This window comes from Heterostelium album (assembly GCF_000004825.1).
Source record: "Heterostelium album PN500 unplaced genomic scaffold PPL_scaffold3, whole genome shotgun sequence".
Lineage (NCBI taxonomy): Eukaryota > Evosea > Eumycetozoa > Acytosteliales > Acytosteliaceae > Heterostelium > Heterostelium album.
Genome location: NW_008805065.1, coordinates 405,058 through 423,318, shown reverse-complemented (window position 1 = coordinate 423,318; position 18,261 = coordinate 405,058). Strand labels below are relative to the sequence as shown.

Genomic DNA, 18,261 nt, shown 5'->3' with positions numbered 1-18,261 from the left:
TTTACTTTATAATTATCTATTTAGGAAATCAAAATAAAAAAAAAGAAATTAAATTAATATTACGATTTTAATATTGGAAATATTTGGTTGTTGATTATTTTAATTATTTTTGTGGTGTATCAAACATGTTTTATGAATGTTGTATTCCTGTGATGGATATCAAAGAATGTGATGATGCTGATGATGATAATAACTATCATATGATAGTTATGGTTATTATAATAATTGTTATTACTACTATTGTTTTTTTTTTTTTTAATTGCCACACAATAAATATTGTACTGCTGTATAGAGTTTGACAAAAAAGCAATTTACCTCTTTGGTTTTGGGAAACAAAAAAAAAAAAAAAAAAAAAACAAAACAAATTGGTTGATTGTTTGATTGATTTGTTTTGATTTTGATTGATTATGAATTGTACAATTTTCTTATGTTTTGAAGGGTAATCCTATTTATTATTATTATATTATTTATATTATTGTGATAATTTTAAATTTGATCAGAACTTATTAAAGTGTATTTTTTTGTTTTTGTTTTTGTTTTTTTTTTTTTTTTGGATTGTGTGGTGTTAAGGTTGGTGTATTGAGAGATATATAATGGTGGTTGTGGTGAGTGTGGAATTAGAATTTGCTTTGTTTAGTGCTTATATTACAATTTGTAGTTCGAATATCAAATTGTTTTGTTTTTGTCTGTTTAATCGAATGAATGACAATACTTAGTTGACAACTAAATTGATTGTTAATGCGATTGTTTTTATAATAGGTTAGAGAGGTAAGGTAGGTAGGTAGAATATTTATGTGATGCTGATGTTTTACTTCAAGAGATATAATTTATAATTTAACGATAATAATAATTGAATTTGAATAGATAACTAACTGTATTGTATGGTTTAGTTTAGTTTGGTTTGGTGGAAACAAAATGATGATGGTGGGAATCGTAAGAGATTTCGGGAAACCAACACTGAAGAGATTATGTTTTTTTGTTTTGTTTTTGTTTTTGTTTTTATCTTAATTGAGTTAAGATGATGATGATTTGATATTTAAACGAATCTCAAAAAAGACTGTTGATATTTAAATATCATTGATGACCGTCTGATTATTTAAAGTTGGATTTGTATAGTAGCCGCTGTTTTTGATTTTAGTATTTGTTTTATAGACTTTTTGATTTTATAAAACAACAAACAACATTTAATAATAAGAACTATAATGAAACCATAATTATAATTGATTCAAAAGAGTGACTCTAAAAATCAACAACCTATTAATAATATTGGTTTTGTTATTGTTATTGTTGATTATAATAATTCGCTACTCCACTTTTTATATTAATTTAAACTAAAATAACTAGTTATTTAAAATATTATTGTTTATATGTTATTGTTATTGTTGTTATTGGTGTGTTATTTATTGATTTATTAATATTACTGTAGAGGTAAGTATACAGGATATAGAATATAGAATAAAGAATATGGATTTCAATTCTTTGTGTTTGGCTGATTGATCAAATAAAAACAAACAAAAAGTTACTGAGAATAAAGAAATCTAATTGATGGCAGTAGTAATAGTAGTAGTGGTTTAAAGGTGACACTGAGTTTAGTTGGGGTGTTGGTTTAAAGAAATTGAATATTGATAGGGACACCTCTAAGGTACAATGGTCCAAAATTAAAAGCAAACAAACACACAACCACAACCACATCGTTTGTGTGTGAATCGTAATTATAATTATATTTACTAGTCTGTTTGTTTATATTGTTGATTATAAGGTATCAAATTTAGATTTACGAAGAAGAAGAGGAAGTTGGTTGAAAACAAAACAATTGTTGTTATTGTTGGTTGTTGTTGCTGACTAAAGATTAATTTAAGTTATTTAGATATAATGTATATATTGATTAGCTGAATTGAGATTGTTTTGATGTAACAAAACAAAACAAAACAAAATAATGGAATATGAATTCATTCATGTGCAACAGCGCAATTTTCTAAATCATATATGATTTTTATTAAAACACCAAAATCAAAGTAGAGGGACGGATTTGGATTGGATATATAATGTTGTTATTATATTTTGTTATAATATAGTTAGTGGAGTTGTGTCTTGATTTTAAATATAGATTCCAACACATTTGAAATTTATAACTGAAACATTGAAAATAACACACACACACACATTGAAACAAACACAATATAAAACAAACCCCAAAACACGATGATCATAAATTGTAACTGTTGTTCACTATATTTCTGAATGGAATTCATTCATTTCAAGTAGTACTTTGACCCTGTTGATCAATTCCACTAAGAAATTTTGAATGTATATAAAAGTTGATTTTGTTTGAATCTTCTTTAATTATTGATCTACTACTGCTCCTGCTGCATTGTGTTATATATATTATTGATAAACTGATTTAAAAAATTATATTGATTGAAATGGTGCGTGTGGAGAGTGAGTAAGTCATTTGGCCAATGATTGAAAGAAGTGTAGTAAGTAGGTGGTCGTGTGATAAGATTAATGTATAAAATGATAAAAGTGAATATAAAATTCTGGAAGTTGGTTATTAAACACTTTGGTAGAGTGTTGTTGTTGTTTAAAGAGGGAAGATAAATCTATATGGAGCTATAGATTTAAATTGAATCAACGACAACAATATTTTTAAATTTGAAGATTTAAAATATCAAACTAAACAATGTTGTTGAATTACATCCAAAAAAGTTGATTGATCATTATTATTATGAAAATTACCTTGAATTCTATTAATTATCGTGCGCTAAATTTCTATAACTAAAGTTTTACACTGTTCCTAAATTTATTTACTGTAATTGGGCTGATTTTAGTCAAGTTGCTTTGAATTGTTTATATAAAAAAGGGTTGCTTTTTGAAGGCAAAATGAAAATATTTTAAAAGAAAAAGAAGTACTTCTTAACTTTAGTATAGTATAGTAGAGTACTGCTGCTATTTGTACAATTTGATAAATAAATAAATAATTGTTATTGATTTGGGAATAAAAATGAAGGTGCACTGTATATTTACAAAAAGGTAATAAATAAAACTCTTGTGACTGTTGATATTATGTGTATTGTGTTTATGTGTTACTGTTATGTTTAATTAAGGTGATGAGATTGGAATGGAACCAACATTATTGTGAAAAAGTACACAAGAAGAACAAAACAAAAAGATGTTGACAAATTTTGTTTAGATGTAACTGGGTGATGAAATATTGATTACTTAATATTTCCTAAACATTATTGTTATTAATTTTTAATATTTGCTACTGTTATTGTTATTGGTTTGTGTATAATTGGTGCTATTAACGACTACTACTACACTTTTTCAATCAATAGTTATTGTACGAATGATGATTGAGTTGAGTTTATGAGTTGAGTTGTGTTGTGTGTTGGTTGAGTGATAAAGATAGGCTATAGAAAATAGATGAGATCGAGATGCAATTGTGTGAAATGTGTAGAATGGATGGAGATATTGTATATAAATAATAATGAAAACAAATAAGTTGAAAGAGACCTCTTTGCCAGCATCAATCAACTCAAATTTGATCAAAGAAAAACAAACAATTTGAGGGTATTATTAAATTATCACCGGTTTTATCTCCCTCCAATTAATTGTTGTTGTTGTTGTTGTATGTTTGCTATTTATTTTATGATTCAGAGAGAATCACGTTGTTGTTTGCACCGTATTCTATTTGTGATTAACAAACAAAAACACCCACAAAAAACATCGCACCAATCAGAAACCAAATTCAAAACTAAACACACTTATTTTACTCTTTTTCATTATTTTAAAAGTGCTTGGTTTGTTTTTTTTTTTTTTTTTTTTGCGTTGTGTGGTATTGTAGTATTTTTTTTTAATTTTTTTCAGAAGATTTAGGTCTTCTTATAATAGAAACCACTGATTGTGATGAAAAAATTTTTTGCAAAACCAAAGGTGGTTTGTTTTGATGGTAAAAATAAAAAATAAAGTGCTTCATTCAGGATGAATAAAAAAAAAATATAGATGTGATTGTGTTGGCTGACTGATAAATATTAAAGTATAGTTGGTTCTATTGATTGGTGTGATTGGTTCATTCAATTAGAATTTTGGTTCGTTTGTTCTTTGAGATATGAAAAACCGGTTTTTGTGTTGTTGATGATGCTTTATCACTGAAAGAAGCATAATTCATAATGTAATGACTATTAGATTTAATTATAACCACCAATAGTTATTTGTGTGTAGTGTGTGTATGATCATGATCCGATCTGAGTTGATCATCGTCATCATTAACAAATTTATTTATCTCTACAAAAAAATTTAAAATAAAAAAACATAAACAAATAAAAAGAGAAGAGTAGAAAGAAAGTAGGAAATAAAAAGAAAATAGTAAAAGTAAACTTACATTTTATAATACTATGTTGTTGTTTGTGAATTGGTGATGGTTGGTGTGATTGATTTGGTAGTTGTACAAATAAGTAATATTAATTGAGTCTTCAATCTGTTTTTTTTTTGTTTGTTTGTTGGTTCCTTCTTAGGATAAAAGGTTTGACTGGTTTTACAATTGTTTTAATTTAATACAGATTGAGAGGTGCACTGTTGTTAACGCGTTGATCAAAGTAGAAAAAACTATTATTATTACAAGGTGCCTACAACAACTCTTATTTTATTATTATTCTGTTAAATGATGATTGCTGTTGTTGGAAATGTTTAAATTCTAACTCTGAAAATCCAAATAAATTAAATAAGATTGAAGACTAACGGGTGGTGGACATAAATATATTATCTATATCTATATATTTATATAAATATTATAAGGTTTTGTTGGTTTGATTGATGATTTGAATAAACTTTTTTTTTTTTTGTTACTTTATTTTTTATTATTACGCAAGCAAAACACACTTTGGTTAGACAAGGGCACCATTCTCGTTTTGATGATTAATTTTTATTTTTATTTTTAATTTTTGATGGGTGTACAAAAAAATAGTTTTTTTGATTTCAAAAATCGATGGAGGATAGTTATGAGAGCTCTTGATTTCAATCACTATTTTTTTCGAAAACAAAGCACAAACAGATCTACGATTTGTGAATGAAATAACAACAATAATCGATATTTATAGTTGTTTTTTTTTTTTCATCAAAACTTTTATCTTAAAAATATTTTTTCGCAACTGGATGGTTTCATTTTTGATCAAAAAAAAAGACATTGGTATAGATTAAGATTAAAACAATATTAATTATTAGTCACCCCAATATTAGATTTTTTTTAAAACTGAATCGTTAATGTTTACCTCATAGAATAAAAATATCAAATCGACTTATTTGTGTTCAATGACAGATTGATATTTATCTTCTTTGATAAAATAATTTATCGATCAACACAACTAAATCATAATAATCTATCTAAACAACATCACATCAATGAATGATTTTTATATTATTTTTGAAAAAAAAAACAAAAAGTTGTTTGTTTTTTAATTTAATTCTAATTTTTAAAATACAGATAATCAATGTGTGTTCATATACAAATACGAACTATAATTAAGGTTGGTTTGGTTGAATGATTGATTTTATATAATTTTTTCAAATAAAACTTTTTGATTTTTTTTTTTTTTTTTTGATTTTTTTTCTCTTTTTTTCTTTCAAACAATTTAATCTTATATATATAAGTGTTGCTTTTATGATTATTTTAGGCTACATAACTGTACATATCTTTCTGACCTTCTACTCTTTGAAGGTATTCTCTTTCTATCAATATATCTATACATTTCTTGATAATATTTACTTTGGGGTTGAACCGAGTCTGAAGTTGGGCGATGACCTCTGACATTAGACTGCTGTGCGACAATTGCTTTCTCATCTTCATAATACGAACGATGGCGGCCTGGATCTGCAGCTTTCTGTCTTCTTCTACAGTCTTGTGAGTGGTATCGGTCTCCTCCTTTGCCTGTTGAGCCAGTGGTACGTTGATAAAGATCTTTGTCTTTTTGTTTTTAAATTGTTTGTTTAGAGTGAATTTGGTTGTCTTTGGAATCTCATCCTCAATGGGTGGATCAGCTAACAGAATCTTTGATTTAACCAATGTCTGTAAAGAGAATAAAAGTAATAATAGGTTAGTTATATTATTAAAGTTAAATTAAGTATCTATCTATCTATCTATTACATACAGTTAGAGTACCCTTCAATGCATGATCAATTAATTGAGTTGAACCTTGAATCTCTTCTGCAGTTAGCTCTTCATCTGTGTTGAATTGAAGTAAAACACCGATCTGATAGGTGGAGCATTGTAGTGTGTATCCACTCTTGTTGGATGGCAAGTATTTAGTCTTTAATTCACCCTTTGATAGATGATGTAGCCAATTCAATTTTCTACCAGAGTATTGAACTTGATAGAATTTCTGGAACAATTGTTCACATGCTTGTAACTATTTATTAGAGTAAGTGTAAAATAGGGAGAAAGAAATAATAAAAAGTTAGTAATTATAATTGAAATGGATATATCTATATATTATAGTTATATTTTAATCTTACCTCTTTTGGTATACTAAAATTGGTTGCAGGTGGTTGTAATGGCCATGATCCGGTGGCCAACACTAAAACGCTAAAATCGATACCTCCCAATGCCGATTGCTCCTCGAGATGCTGATTGAATCGATCGAGTAGCTCTCTACTCAGCGACATATCGGTAAACATACGCTGAAGCTTCGAGGTATATTCGTATCCACAGGTCGACTTGAGCTTTCCAATCATGACACCCTCGAGATCCTCGGATGTCGATGTACCATGGATAAGACGCTTCGCTAACATCTTTGAATAGAAATCTTGGAATACATCCTTGTCTTCAATATATTTAAATACAATCATCTAAATATTTATAAATATTAATTATTTTGTCAATATATATTTGAATAATAAACAAATTAATTGTCCAATAAAAATAAAAATAAAAAAACACTTACGACATCATTTAATAATTGATCCATCTCTGCTTCCTCTGGATTCTTTGGACTCTTCTTTAATAAAAAGTCGGTGAATTTGGCCAACAACTCTGGTGATTTCGATGATGATTTGGCTGCTTGTGTAACTGCATTTTCATTAATAAATCTTCTACAAGCTTTATCGAGTGATGCAACAAAGCCAGTGTCACATCTGAACGCACCTGTCACCAAATCATTATATTTCTTAAACACCTGAAGTAATGTCTCAATATATAATTTCGGATCCTATATATATATATATATAAATAGATTAGTACTAATCAATTGAATGTTCAATTTGTTCAAAAAAAAAAATCTTACAGTTGCACCAACAGCGCCAATAGAGGAAACAGCTTGCAAACCAACGTTTTGCACATGTTTTTCGAGAGTTGCTCTCAAAGGTTCCAATCCTTTTGGAATTCTCGATAGCAGAGAGTACATTCTGGTTAGATCGGCAATCTTGTCTGTTTCCAAAAGATTTTGGAATTCGTTCCATATCACCTCAACCACCTTTTCAATCAAAACCTTTTCACATCTTGAAATAAGCTAAAAAGTGTATTAGAAAAGAGAGAGAGAACAGAGTTGGTTAGTTAATTAATATTTAATGAAAACAATAACTTAATTGATTGATTCTTACATCTGTTTCTGTACTCGGATGGAGATATTGTTGTACTCTTTTGACTTCTTCGTTCAAACGATTCTCAATCTTCTTCATGTACTCGGCAACTGTATTTTCAGAGATAAACTTTACAGATTCGTTTGTATAGTAGTTCTCTGTTGCGGTTAAAAATAATTCTTCAAAGCTGGTTTTGTAGACCTGTAGAATAGTTTCCTTTGGTTTTTCTCTATTCAATCCAAGACTCACTAATTTATTTGAATTCGAATATTATTATTATTCAATCACCATCATAATCATAACTTTTCTTAATTTAACTTACCATAACCATTGATAACACCTTTAACTAAATGTGTATTGATTTGATATCCATTTCTTTCGTTTTCGATTAGATCCAGTAGAGCAGATGTCAATCTACTCTTCAATGGAGTGAACAAGCAATCTCTCCAGATAACCAATGACAACTAATCAAAATAAAGTATTAGTTTCAAATGCTAACGATTATTGTTATTGCTATTATTATAATCATTGTTTAATATATATATATATATAACTTACAACAAAAACTTCATAGACTTCTTTCTTTCCATCGTCTATCTCTCTCTTAATCCAATAACGATTCTAAAGAATGATTAAAGATGATTGGTGGTTTAGTAATGAGTTTGATGTTTGATTGCTGTTGTGTACACTTACCAAGTATTGGAATATATTATTGATGTATTTCATTGCGCAGGTATAACGATCCCATTCTGTATAGTAGTAGTTCAAGAGTGGTTCGTCCATCTTTGTTTCGGCTACCTTTAGCAGCTCTTTCATGTGCCGCTTCAGGAAGTTATTCAGTCGATTGTAGAGCTCCTCACCAACATAGTTGGCACCTGCATTTGATTGTTTGGTAACACCAACCTTGCCTGTTTTCGATTGTGAAGCTGCACAATAATTATAAACATGACTAAAAATAATAATAATATTAAAGCAAAAAAGCCAATAACAATCATAAAATCAATATACGCATATACATATTTATGAATAATCATTATCGTTCGTTAACTCTTTTTCTACATACGTATATAAAGCCATCCATTTTTGTTTTGGAAAACCTTTGTAGAGCTCTGTTATGATTTTGTAGATACCCTCCTCAAGTTCAGGCCAAATCTCATCAAGTTTGACATTCTTTTGTGAAACTGACTGTGTTGATGCTATCGACATGACTTTTGCACTTGTTGTACGTTATTTCTTTCTATCAATCTACACTGTTATTATGATTGTGTTTATTTATATTATTTACAAAAATGAATGCTATCTTTAATCTAATCTATCTATATCTATTAATCAATCTATTATAATAATGCTAACAATTGTTGTTGTTGTTGTTGTTATATCTATACTATCTACCTAATCTATCTATCTAATTATCTCTTATTTATCTTTTTTTTTTAATTTGTTTTTTTTTTTTGTTTAAGAAATATAAGTTTAATTAATGAAATTAATATTAAATTTGAACATCTAGTTTAATGAAAAAATAATATATAAAATTAAAAATTGAATACACAAATTATTATTATTATTAACAAACTAACTAAACAAACATAATTATATATAAATCAATTATGTATTTTGTATTTAGAATAGTATGTTGTTTATCTGTTATTTATACAATATAATATTGTTATTCGTTTTAGAAATGATGTGTTTTTCCTTTTTGTTTAGTTTAGTGTTTGGTTGATTGATTTAGTCTTTTTTTTCTAATTGTTAATTGTTTAGTTTGTTGTTATTTAATAATAAATAATAATAAATTCTTCAGAAGAAATAACACTTTTCTATCAAATTTAATTAAATTGTTAAAAATTAAATAAAAATTTAATTTGTGATGTTGTTGGGTGGGTTTGAGGTTCTTCTCATTCATTTTAAAACAAAAAAAAACAAAAAAAAAACTTAGCATTTAAATCGATTTTGCCTTATTTATCAAAAAAGTGGTTTTAATGTCATAATTATTATTTGATGCTCTTGTTAGTTTTTTCTCTATCATCAATGAGATCTCATTACTTTCAAACGAATTATAGCTAAATAAATTCGACAACTATACAGCATTATCTGTAGATAAATAGTTTTCAAAAATAAAATGAAACAAAAAAGAAATATTATTATTTCTACCTACAATTCTTAAATATTATCTATTTATATTTCTGTTGTTTATTATTATTATTATTAATGTTGTAGTTTTTGAATATAAATTTATTTCAATCGATGATTTTCAAAATTGATAGACTCTCTTATTTTCTATTGATTTCCTATCTAACAAGCTATATTAAATAAACAAAACATATAGAATTTAATTGATGACTATTTTGTAAATGATTTAAAAATATAAATGATTTAAAAATAAAAATAGAACAATAATATTAATATAAATATGGAAAATGGTAATTTAATAAAAATAAATAGAATCTCTAATTATTTTATTAAATAATTTTTATCAAAAAAAAATGATTATTGAGATAGCGAGAGAAAGAAAGGAAATTATCTATTTCAGCAACAATATATATATATATTTATATAATCTTGTTGTTGTTGTTGTTGTTGTTTAGTGGGTACTTTTTTGTATAGAATTAAGCAAAGATAGGTAGATAGTTAGGGGTATAATTGGAAACGAAAAATTTTTAACCAAGTGTGACACAATATAATATTATTCATTTTCATTTTTTGGACTGTTTTAATTTCAAACAATTAAATTGTTGTTTGAGTGTGAAATGAATTATTTATATTTATTTAATTTGAAATGTTATTTTACATTAATTATTGAATAGAAATATTATTAATTATTGGTTTTGTTTTTTTGGTTTCTTTTTTATTTTTAAATCATCATTGTTATTTTGTATGTATATCAATCAATCAATCATGATATAAATTGAATGTTGTTTAAAACCGATAGATTGTATAGATAGGTTTAAAGGTTCCATGACAATATTGATTCTATCATTTCAATCAATCATTAAATATAACAAATAAGTGATAACTTTTTTTTTTTTTAATATTCCATTTTTGGGTTATAAACATTAATATTATTAGTTAAACTTTGTTTTGATCAAAAGTGAAACAGTTGTAATAATTATCTTGTTTTTGTTTTGAATTAGTTTTATTTTAATTTTCTCTTGTTAATTAGTACATTAAATTACATACTGAATCTATCTTTTTTAATGTGGAGGATGAGAATGATTATGATGATGTTGATGTTGATGAATTGCTTGAAGGAATGGATGGCTTAGTGCATCTTTGGCGGTGATTCTGGTGAATGGATTCGGATCGAGACACCTCTCGAGCAGATCGTATGCCTCTGGTGGCATTGTTTCTTTGACCTGACCGCTTTCGTCACGCAGTCGGTGTGCCAAACTCTTCCAGCTTGTCGGCTCGATGGTCTCAGAGATGGTGATCTGCTTGTCGAGCATATGAGCGAGCTCCGTAATCTTTTTCGTACCAATGATAGCAACGATCTCTGCCAAACTAGTGATATCATCGGGTGAGATGAAAAACGGATAGCGACCCGACAGTACACACATCAAAATGACACCGACCGACCAAATATCGATAGAAGTAGTTTGCTTATTATACTTTAACAAGACTTCCGGTGCTCTGAAACCTCTTGTTCCAGCTCTTGGTGCCTGTTGTTTTGGTTCATTAGCTTTTGACTTTGATCTTGAATCTTCTCTTGGTCTTTTCTTTCTTTCATCTGTTTCAGGTGGCATCTAAAAGAGATTACAATTGATTAGTGTTAGTTTGATTCATTCACTTATAATTATCAAACTACTTACTTCTTGTGCCAGTCCAAAGTCAATTAGCATGAATAGGTTCTTTTGTTGGTTGTATAAAAAGTTGGTTGGTTTGACGTCGCGATGACAGATGTTATGGGAATGTACATGTTCCAATGCTGTGAAAAGCGCGAATAGATAGTGACGTAGTTCGGTGGGTGTTATTTTGAAGAAGTAGTCTTTGAAGGAGTCGTGCTCAAAGTAGGGCAGAATCAGAGTGACTTGATCCATGTATCGCATTGCACCCATCAGCTTGGAGACATAAGACGAGCCGCCCACACGAAGCAACGACGTTATCTCATTGAGAATACGTGTTGGGGACGATGTTGGCGCGACACGCTTCAGTGCAACAACCAGACCTGTGTCTGGTCCCTGAATGCACACCGACTTGTAGACGCCACTGAACGTTCCCTGACCGATTTTCTCGAGGATCCGGAATCGACCTTTGATCTCTGGATACTCTTGTTCCGAGTATTCCGACGGACTGTTTGCAAGCTGGCTGATATCAAAGTAGGTGTTGTAGACGTTGTTGGCGCGCTGCAGACTGACCATGCCGGCAACAGTGCCTGGAATGCTACCGGCAACGGAATTCGATGATTTCATGGGTGGCGTTGATACTTGCCTGCCACTACCATTGACGTTCTGCTTCTTTCTGCCACCGGTTGTAGTCGTTGCAGTGCTACCATTACCAGTAGTCGATATTGAGTTATTCGATATAAATTGAATGTTATTATGTTTATTTGAAAAGTATGCTGTGTTGTCTACAAAATTTAATACAGAATCTATATTATTACTGTTGTTATTATTGTTGTTTGATTTACTATTATTATTACTACTACTACTATCTAACCAGGTTATAGAATCGATTGTTTGTTGTTTTGTTCTTGATATTGGTGTGTTATTATTGCTATTGATAATGTTACTATTGTTGTTGTTGTTGTTGTTGTTGTTAATGATGTTGCTGTTATTGTTATTACTAGTGGATGATGATGTTGAGGATGTATGATTGTACAAATATGAGGATTGAGGTGAAATCGGTTGGTTTAAGTTAATGTTTACATGGTTATTATTATTATTGTTATTATTGTTATTACTTGAGGAAGAAGATGAAGAAGGTGGTGATAGATATACATTTGGATGAAAAGTTGAACCAAGACTACTACTATGATTATGATTAATTAAACTATTGTTGTTTTCACTTTGCTGCTGCTGTTGTTGTTGGTTTAGTTGAGGATAATAAGTATGTCTTGTTGGCGATGCTTTGTTACTACTGTTTCCACTGCTATAGAGAGGATAGTGCATTTGATTTTGGTTGTGGTGATGTCCATGATGATTACTATGGTGAGCATGACTGTGACCACCATTATGGTGATGGCTATGATTATGGTCAGGCGAAGTCGATGTTTGAGAGGGTGAAGCAATAAGAGGTAGTTGTATTGGTATCTTAAAAGGTGGTGGATCGTTAAAGTGTATTGGCGATGCATTCATTTGCGATGCCGGTGATCTTGGCTCTAGGAATGACGAGCCTAGAGATGTGTCTGAGGTTGTATTAAAGTCGTAGTTAAACTGTTGTTGTTGCTGCTGTTGCTGTTGCTGCTGCTGTTGCATTATGTGTATCTGTTGCTGTTGTCTTAGCTGTTGTGAAGGTGATCCTATGTTGTTGTTACTGTTGCTGCTGCTATTGTTCGCGCCACTGGAGTTGTTGCCGCTATTGCTGCTACTATTGATTCCTACGCCAACGCCACCAAGTGGACTTAACTGATGGTGGCCAGGTGACGAAGAAATTGGCGGTAAAATGATAGAGGATGACGATGAAAATCGATAGGGTGGTGAGAGTGTATGTAGTTTACCAGCTGAACTGCTTCCACTGGTACCGACACTTCCATTTCCATTGGAAAGAGGTGATCCCATCGATAAAGGTGTTATAGAAAGTGAAGAAGATTGAGAATTGGAACCAACTATATTTCCAGATTTTGTATTATTTTGTTGTTGCTGCTGTTGTTGTTGCTGTTGCTGCTGATGTATAATTAAAGGTGATAAAACAGAAGATTGACTTGAACCTCCATTGCCACTTATTGACAATGGTGAATAAAATGAAGATTGTTGTTGTTGCTGTTGTTGGTTATATTGTTGTTGCATTGTTGCTGTTGAATGAGTATTATGATGTTGTTGAAAATCAAACTCATTATTATTATTAACAATATTACTATTGTTATTATTATTATTATTATTTAATAATACATCTAAATGATTTAAATGATCTCTTCTTTTATTATTATTATTATTATTATTGCTGTTTCCATTTCCATTATTTCCATAATATCTATTGTTATTATTATTAATACTCATTTCATTCATAACTACTAGTTATTAATTAAACTAAACTAACTATGAACTTGTTATATTATATTAATAAATATGGATATTTAAAAAAATAAAATAAATAAATTAATAAATAAATAAATAAATTAAATTAAATTATTTAATTATGTTTATTGATGTTAAATTTATATACATAATAAATTTATTGTTATTGTTTTGTTGGAGTAGATAAAAAAAATAAATTGTGTTGTTGATTTATAACATTTACTCCAGTAGTAATGATAATAATGATAGGGGATAATAACAAAGTGAGATTTTTCGCAGCTGTAGCAGTTTTTTAATTTTAATTATTCAAAAATGTGGTTTTTTTGCAATTTATAGTTAAAAATTTGATAATCTGTTGTTGTATATATTTTTTTTGTTTTTTGTTTTTTGATTATTTTAGTTTGAAGAATAGAAGAGCAAAGATTATTACCTTACCTTTCATAGAATAAATATTTGTTATATATATATATATCATAGGTGGTTGTGTTGTTCTTTTAATAATTAAAATCATATAATTATTTGGTTTTCTTATTTTTTTTTTTTGTTTTTATTTTTTTGATTTTTAAAAATAAATAAAGAAGTAAAGTAAAGTTAAAGGTAAAGAATAGAATAGAATAGAATGGATGATAGTAGTGCATTGTTGTTGGACGAAGAGCTGATGAAGATCAATAAGAGGTTCGAAAGTGGAGAGATGAAAGCATTCGGATTGAATCAACAAAAGATATTGAAGGAGCTGCAGGACATTAGAAAGCAACAGGCACAACTCTCGATGAAGCAAGTCTCGATCGGTTCTGAACGTATCAAGTTTCACGATGTCGACAATCTAGGAAAGGACGATCTCGATCAAAATGTTTATGATACCGTACGTGAAAACGATGAAGATCTATCAAAGCTGACATCTTCATTAAATACCATTTGTAAGAATATGTATGTATTATCATTATCATCATCACATCGTCATCAAAATACAAATATTTTTATTACCAAAGCAAGCCAATTAACTAACCTAACAAAATTCACACAAATTCAAATCATTCATTCATTCAGTGAAAATGCAAATAGGGTTGCTACTTCAACACAAGCGAAGGCATCATAATCAATCATCATGATGGTTCGGTCGACAGCCAGTCAGTCATGGTCATCTCATACATATTTTAATTGAAATTTCAAGTTTTAAAGTTTAAAATTACATGATTTAATTTAGATTGGTTAGTTGGTTGTTGGTCACAAACCAGATAATTGGATGAATTAAAATAATTTATTTTGGATCATATAAGCTATCAAATCAATTTGATATAAATCAATTGAATTTATAGATCAATTACGATACGATTGATTTTGTTCAATGATAAGTCGAAAGATTATCAATCTTTGAAAAAAAAAATAAAACTCTTCAAAAAAAAAAAAAAAATAATAAAAAAAAAACATTGTTTTTGTGATGTTATTTTTTAAACATATAATAATATTATTCATTATCAGTTAGTTGGTTTTTAGTCAATAATATAAAAAATAGAAATAGAAAGTAATAAACAAAGTAATCTATTATAGTTTGCAACAATTTAAGTTTGAATACTTATTTGTATTTGTTACAATTAACAAATTATAATCATTTACCTATCATCTTCTTTTTTTTTTTTGTAATGATTTACGGTACTACTACTATTAAAGTTCTGTGATATTAGAATTAGAATAGAATAGTATAGAATAGATAGAGAATAAAATAATAGTATTACAGTAGATAGTCAATTGATTATTTTAAATAAAGATGAAAAAAGATTTTAGAACAGCATATTTGAATACATTGGGTTTTAAAGGTGGTCAGTTAAAGACATCGTTGGAAGCAATCTTTGAACATCGTGTGATCGACCTTAACAAGCTTAAAAAGATTTGTAATATCTTTGAGATACCCAATCAGTATCGATGTCGTGTTTGGAAGATTCTCCTCGGTGTCTCTTCCTCCTACCAAGAGACATGGGATTTCATTCAAGAGCAACGCACCATCGAATATGAAGATTTGAAACATGCAGTCACTCTTGTACGTCGTGGTAACCTACCGGATGCATTCTATCATAAATGGTAAATATTAATGTGTTCAACAGTATGAACATCATCGGGCTATTGTTATTATTAGTTCATCTCAACAACAATATTGTTAACAAATCAAATAATCATTTTTAATAGGAAAGAAGTTATCAAAGAATATTCAATTGATTCGAATGAGAAGATTGTATTGGATGCAAAAGAGGTTGCTGCCAATGGTCTGGCAATCATATATCATACAAAAGAACAGTATTTCAATTTTCAGAACGGATTGTATTATATCAGTGATAATGAATTCAATAACACTGGAAGTGGAAGTGGTAGTAGTCATAGTGGTCATCATAGTCATCATGGTCATCATGGTAATAATCAACAACAACAACAATATAGTTCAAGTGAAGGTATACCTAGTTTTCCAGAAAATTCAGTACCGAGTTTAGTAAATACTTTAATACCAAATAATAATAATAATAATAATAATAACAATAATACAACAACAACAACAACAAACAATAATGATGTAAATAATATAAATAATAATAATAATAATAATATAAATATAGAACAAATGATAAATGAAATAACAGATTCACCATCGTTGTCATCCTCTTCATCGTCTTCTTCGATATCATCACTGACATTGAACAAGGATAATACATTTGGATTACAATTTGAAGAGCATCTCAAAGCTATTGCAGAGGTATTTTGTTATGTTTGCGAGAATGAAGTCGATGCATTCTGGTGTTTCAACAACTTTTTGAATAGATCATTCAAACAATACGGTCACAAAGTAATATTATTCATTAAAATAATAATCAATATTATTCAACGTTCAAATACTAATCTCTTATTTATGTTAACAGGATATAGGTATATATCATCAAATCAATATATTATCTAGACTGCTAGAATTGTATGAACGATCGCTCTGGGATCATTTCCATCAACACAATATACATGTAGATCAATTCAGTACAAAGTAATTATTATTCTATTAATCAAATTTAAAAATTTCTTTATTCTATTGATTAACAAAAATATTATTATTATCCTATTAAATAGATGGTTTAAAACATATTTTACATGTTGTTTCCCAACCACCAGTTTGAATAGAGTATGGGATAGAATCATTGGAGTATCACTTGACTATATGGCATTTATTGCACTCTCTATTCTGCAATCAAAAAAATCTATAATATTAGAGATGACATCAAGTTTAGATATATTAAATTTCTTATTAAATGTATGTTTACTCTAACATCAATTTTTATTCAATTACGAGTATACTAATAAAAACCCATCAATTTAGATTAAAGATATAAATATAGATACTATTTTAGAAAAATCAGTTGAATATTATACAAATTCTGAATAAAATAGGTTCCATCAAATCAAAGTTTATTTCTTAGAGTTACAATTGATTTCTAATTATAAAAACAAACTCGGTGTTTATTTACATAAGTTAATGTTATTTATAAACTTGATTTTGTGTATGATGAAAATATGTACGTCTTTTTTTCACATATAAATCCATTGTCTTATTAGACCTCGACACTTTTCTCTAAAAATTTTTTTTTTGATTCTTTCTCTTTGACATGAAGACAGGTTTACCAATGCCATAAATTTGAGCTATTTTAGTTGTTTTAACCCTTTTTCTATCTATCATTTGTTAGTTTTCATTTTTAATGTAAACTATCATTGATGATGGTCTTCAGAAATGAAGGTATTTAAAGGAATTATAGTGGACCATTTGTATATTTAAATTCTCATATTATTATATTACTATATCTTTTATTATCTATAATTAAATCATGAATTCTATAAATATATTAAATATTCACCATATCATTATTTATTGTTTAAATGTACATCTAAATCAAACATCAATTTTAAATTTACCAAAACAATCTTATTAAACAAACAACTATTTAATATTGTAAATAATTTGGAGATGGAAAAGAAGAATAATCATTTTACATTAGTATTAAGAAAGTTTTGGTACTGAAAGAAAATTCTGCATTCTGGTCGAAGGTGAGAATACCAAATCTAAATCCCTTCACCAATTCAAAAAAATTGTAAAGAATAATTCAGAATTACAAATCAATTTGGATTTTTATAAAGACTTTATCAATGATACCAATGATACCTTGACAGAACTCAAAAACTTTAGAAACATTTAAGCACATCCAAATGTCACAGAGAACGGAGATTTAATCGATGCAGATTTATTATCAATTTTTCCAAAGTCGAATTCAAAAACGATTTGAAAAACAATCTGATATTACTCATTTTTGTCTTTGAGTAAATTAACCATACACCCATAGTATGGTTAATTTACTCAAAGACAAAAATGGAAAATAAATTTAAATACTCCCGAGCAATTTTTTTTTTTTTCCTCTTCCCTAAAAGTTTTCTTTATCAATATAAAATAAATTAAAATTAATAGCATTGTTAAAATACAAATTATTTTTCTTTAATAATT

At 28.2% G+C, this 18,261-nt stretch overlaps 4 protein-coding genes across 4 annotated transcripts; 2 read left to right on the top strand and 2 right to left on the bottom strand.

The window, feature by feature from the left end:
* Positions 1-3,335: 3,335 nt before the first annotated feature.
* culA (cullin A) lies at positions 3,336-8,775 on the bottom strand (the record flags this gene model as incomplete). The annotated part of the gene is made up of 12 exons (XM_020573712.1): positions 3,336-3,410; positions 4,118-4,178; positions 5,829-6,061; positions 6,144-6,401; positions 6,508-6,840; positions 6,936-7,199; positions 7,275-7,499; positions 7,591-7,817; positions 7,892-8,033; positions 8,128-8,190; positions 8,263-8,518; positions 8,633-8,775. 12 exons carry the CDS (start codon positions 8,773-8,775, stop codon positions 3,336-3,338), a joined length of 2,280 nt encoding a protein of 759 aa, XP_020435784.1.
* A 1,985-nt stretch (positions 8,776-10,760) lies between these two features.
* Positions 10,761-13,721, bottom strand: cdc7 (cell division cycle 7 family serine/threonine-protein kinase; the record flags this gene model as incomplete). Its single annotated transcript, XM_020573711.1, has 2 exons — positions 10,761-11,309; positions 11,376-13,721. 2 exons carry the CDS (start codon positions 13,719-13,721, stop codon positions 10,761-10,763), a joined length of 2,895 nt encoding a protein of 964 aa, XP_020435783.1.
* A 637-nt stretch (positions 13,722-14,358) lies between these two features.
* Positions 14,359-14,835, top strand: PPL_02731 (uncharacterized protein; the record flags this gene model as incomplete). Its single annotated transcript, XM_020573710.1, has 1 exon — positions 14,359-14,835. One exon carries the CDS (start codon positions 14,359-14,361, stop codon positions 14,833-14,835), a length of 477 nt encoding a protein of 158 aa, XP_020435782.1.
* Positions 14,836-15,504: 669 nt separating this feature from the next.
* Positions 15,505-17,959, top strand: PPL_02730 (uncharacterized protein; the record flags this gene model as incomplete). Its single annotated transcript, XM_020573709.1, has 6 exons — positions 15,505-15,815; positions 15,921-16,028; positions 16,065-16,649; positions 16,681-16,758; positions 16,842-17,022; positions 17,861-17,959. The coding sequence occupies 6 exons, from the start codon at positions 15,505-15,507 to the stop codon at positions 17,957-17,959; spliced, it is 1,362 nt and encodes a 453-aa protein (XP_020435781.1).
* Positions 17,960-18,261: the final 302 nt, after the last annotated feature.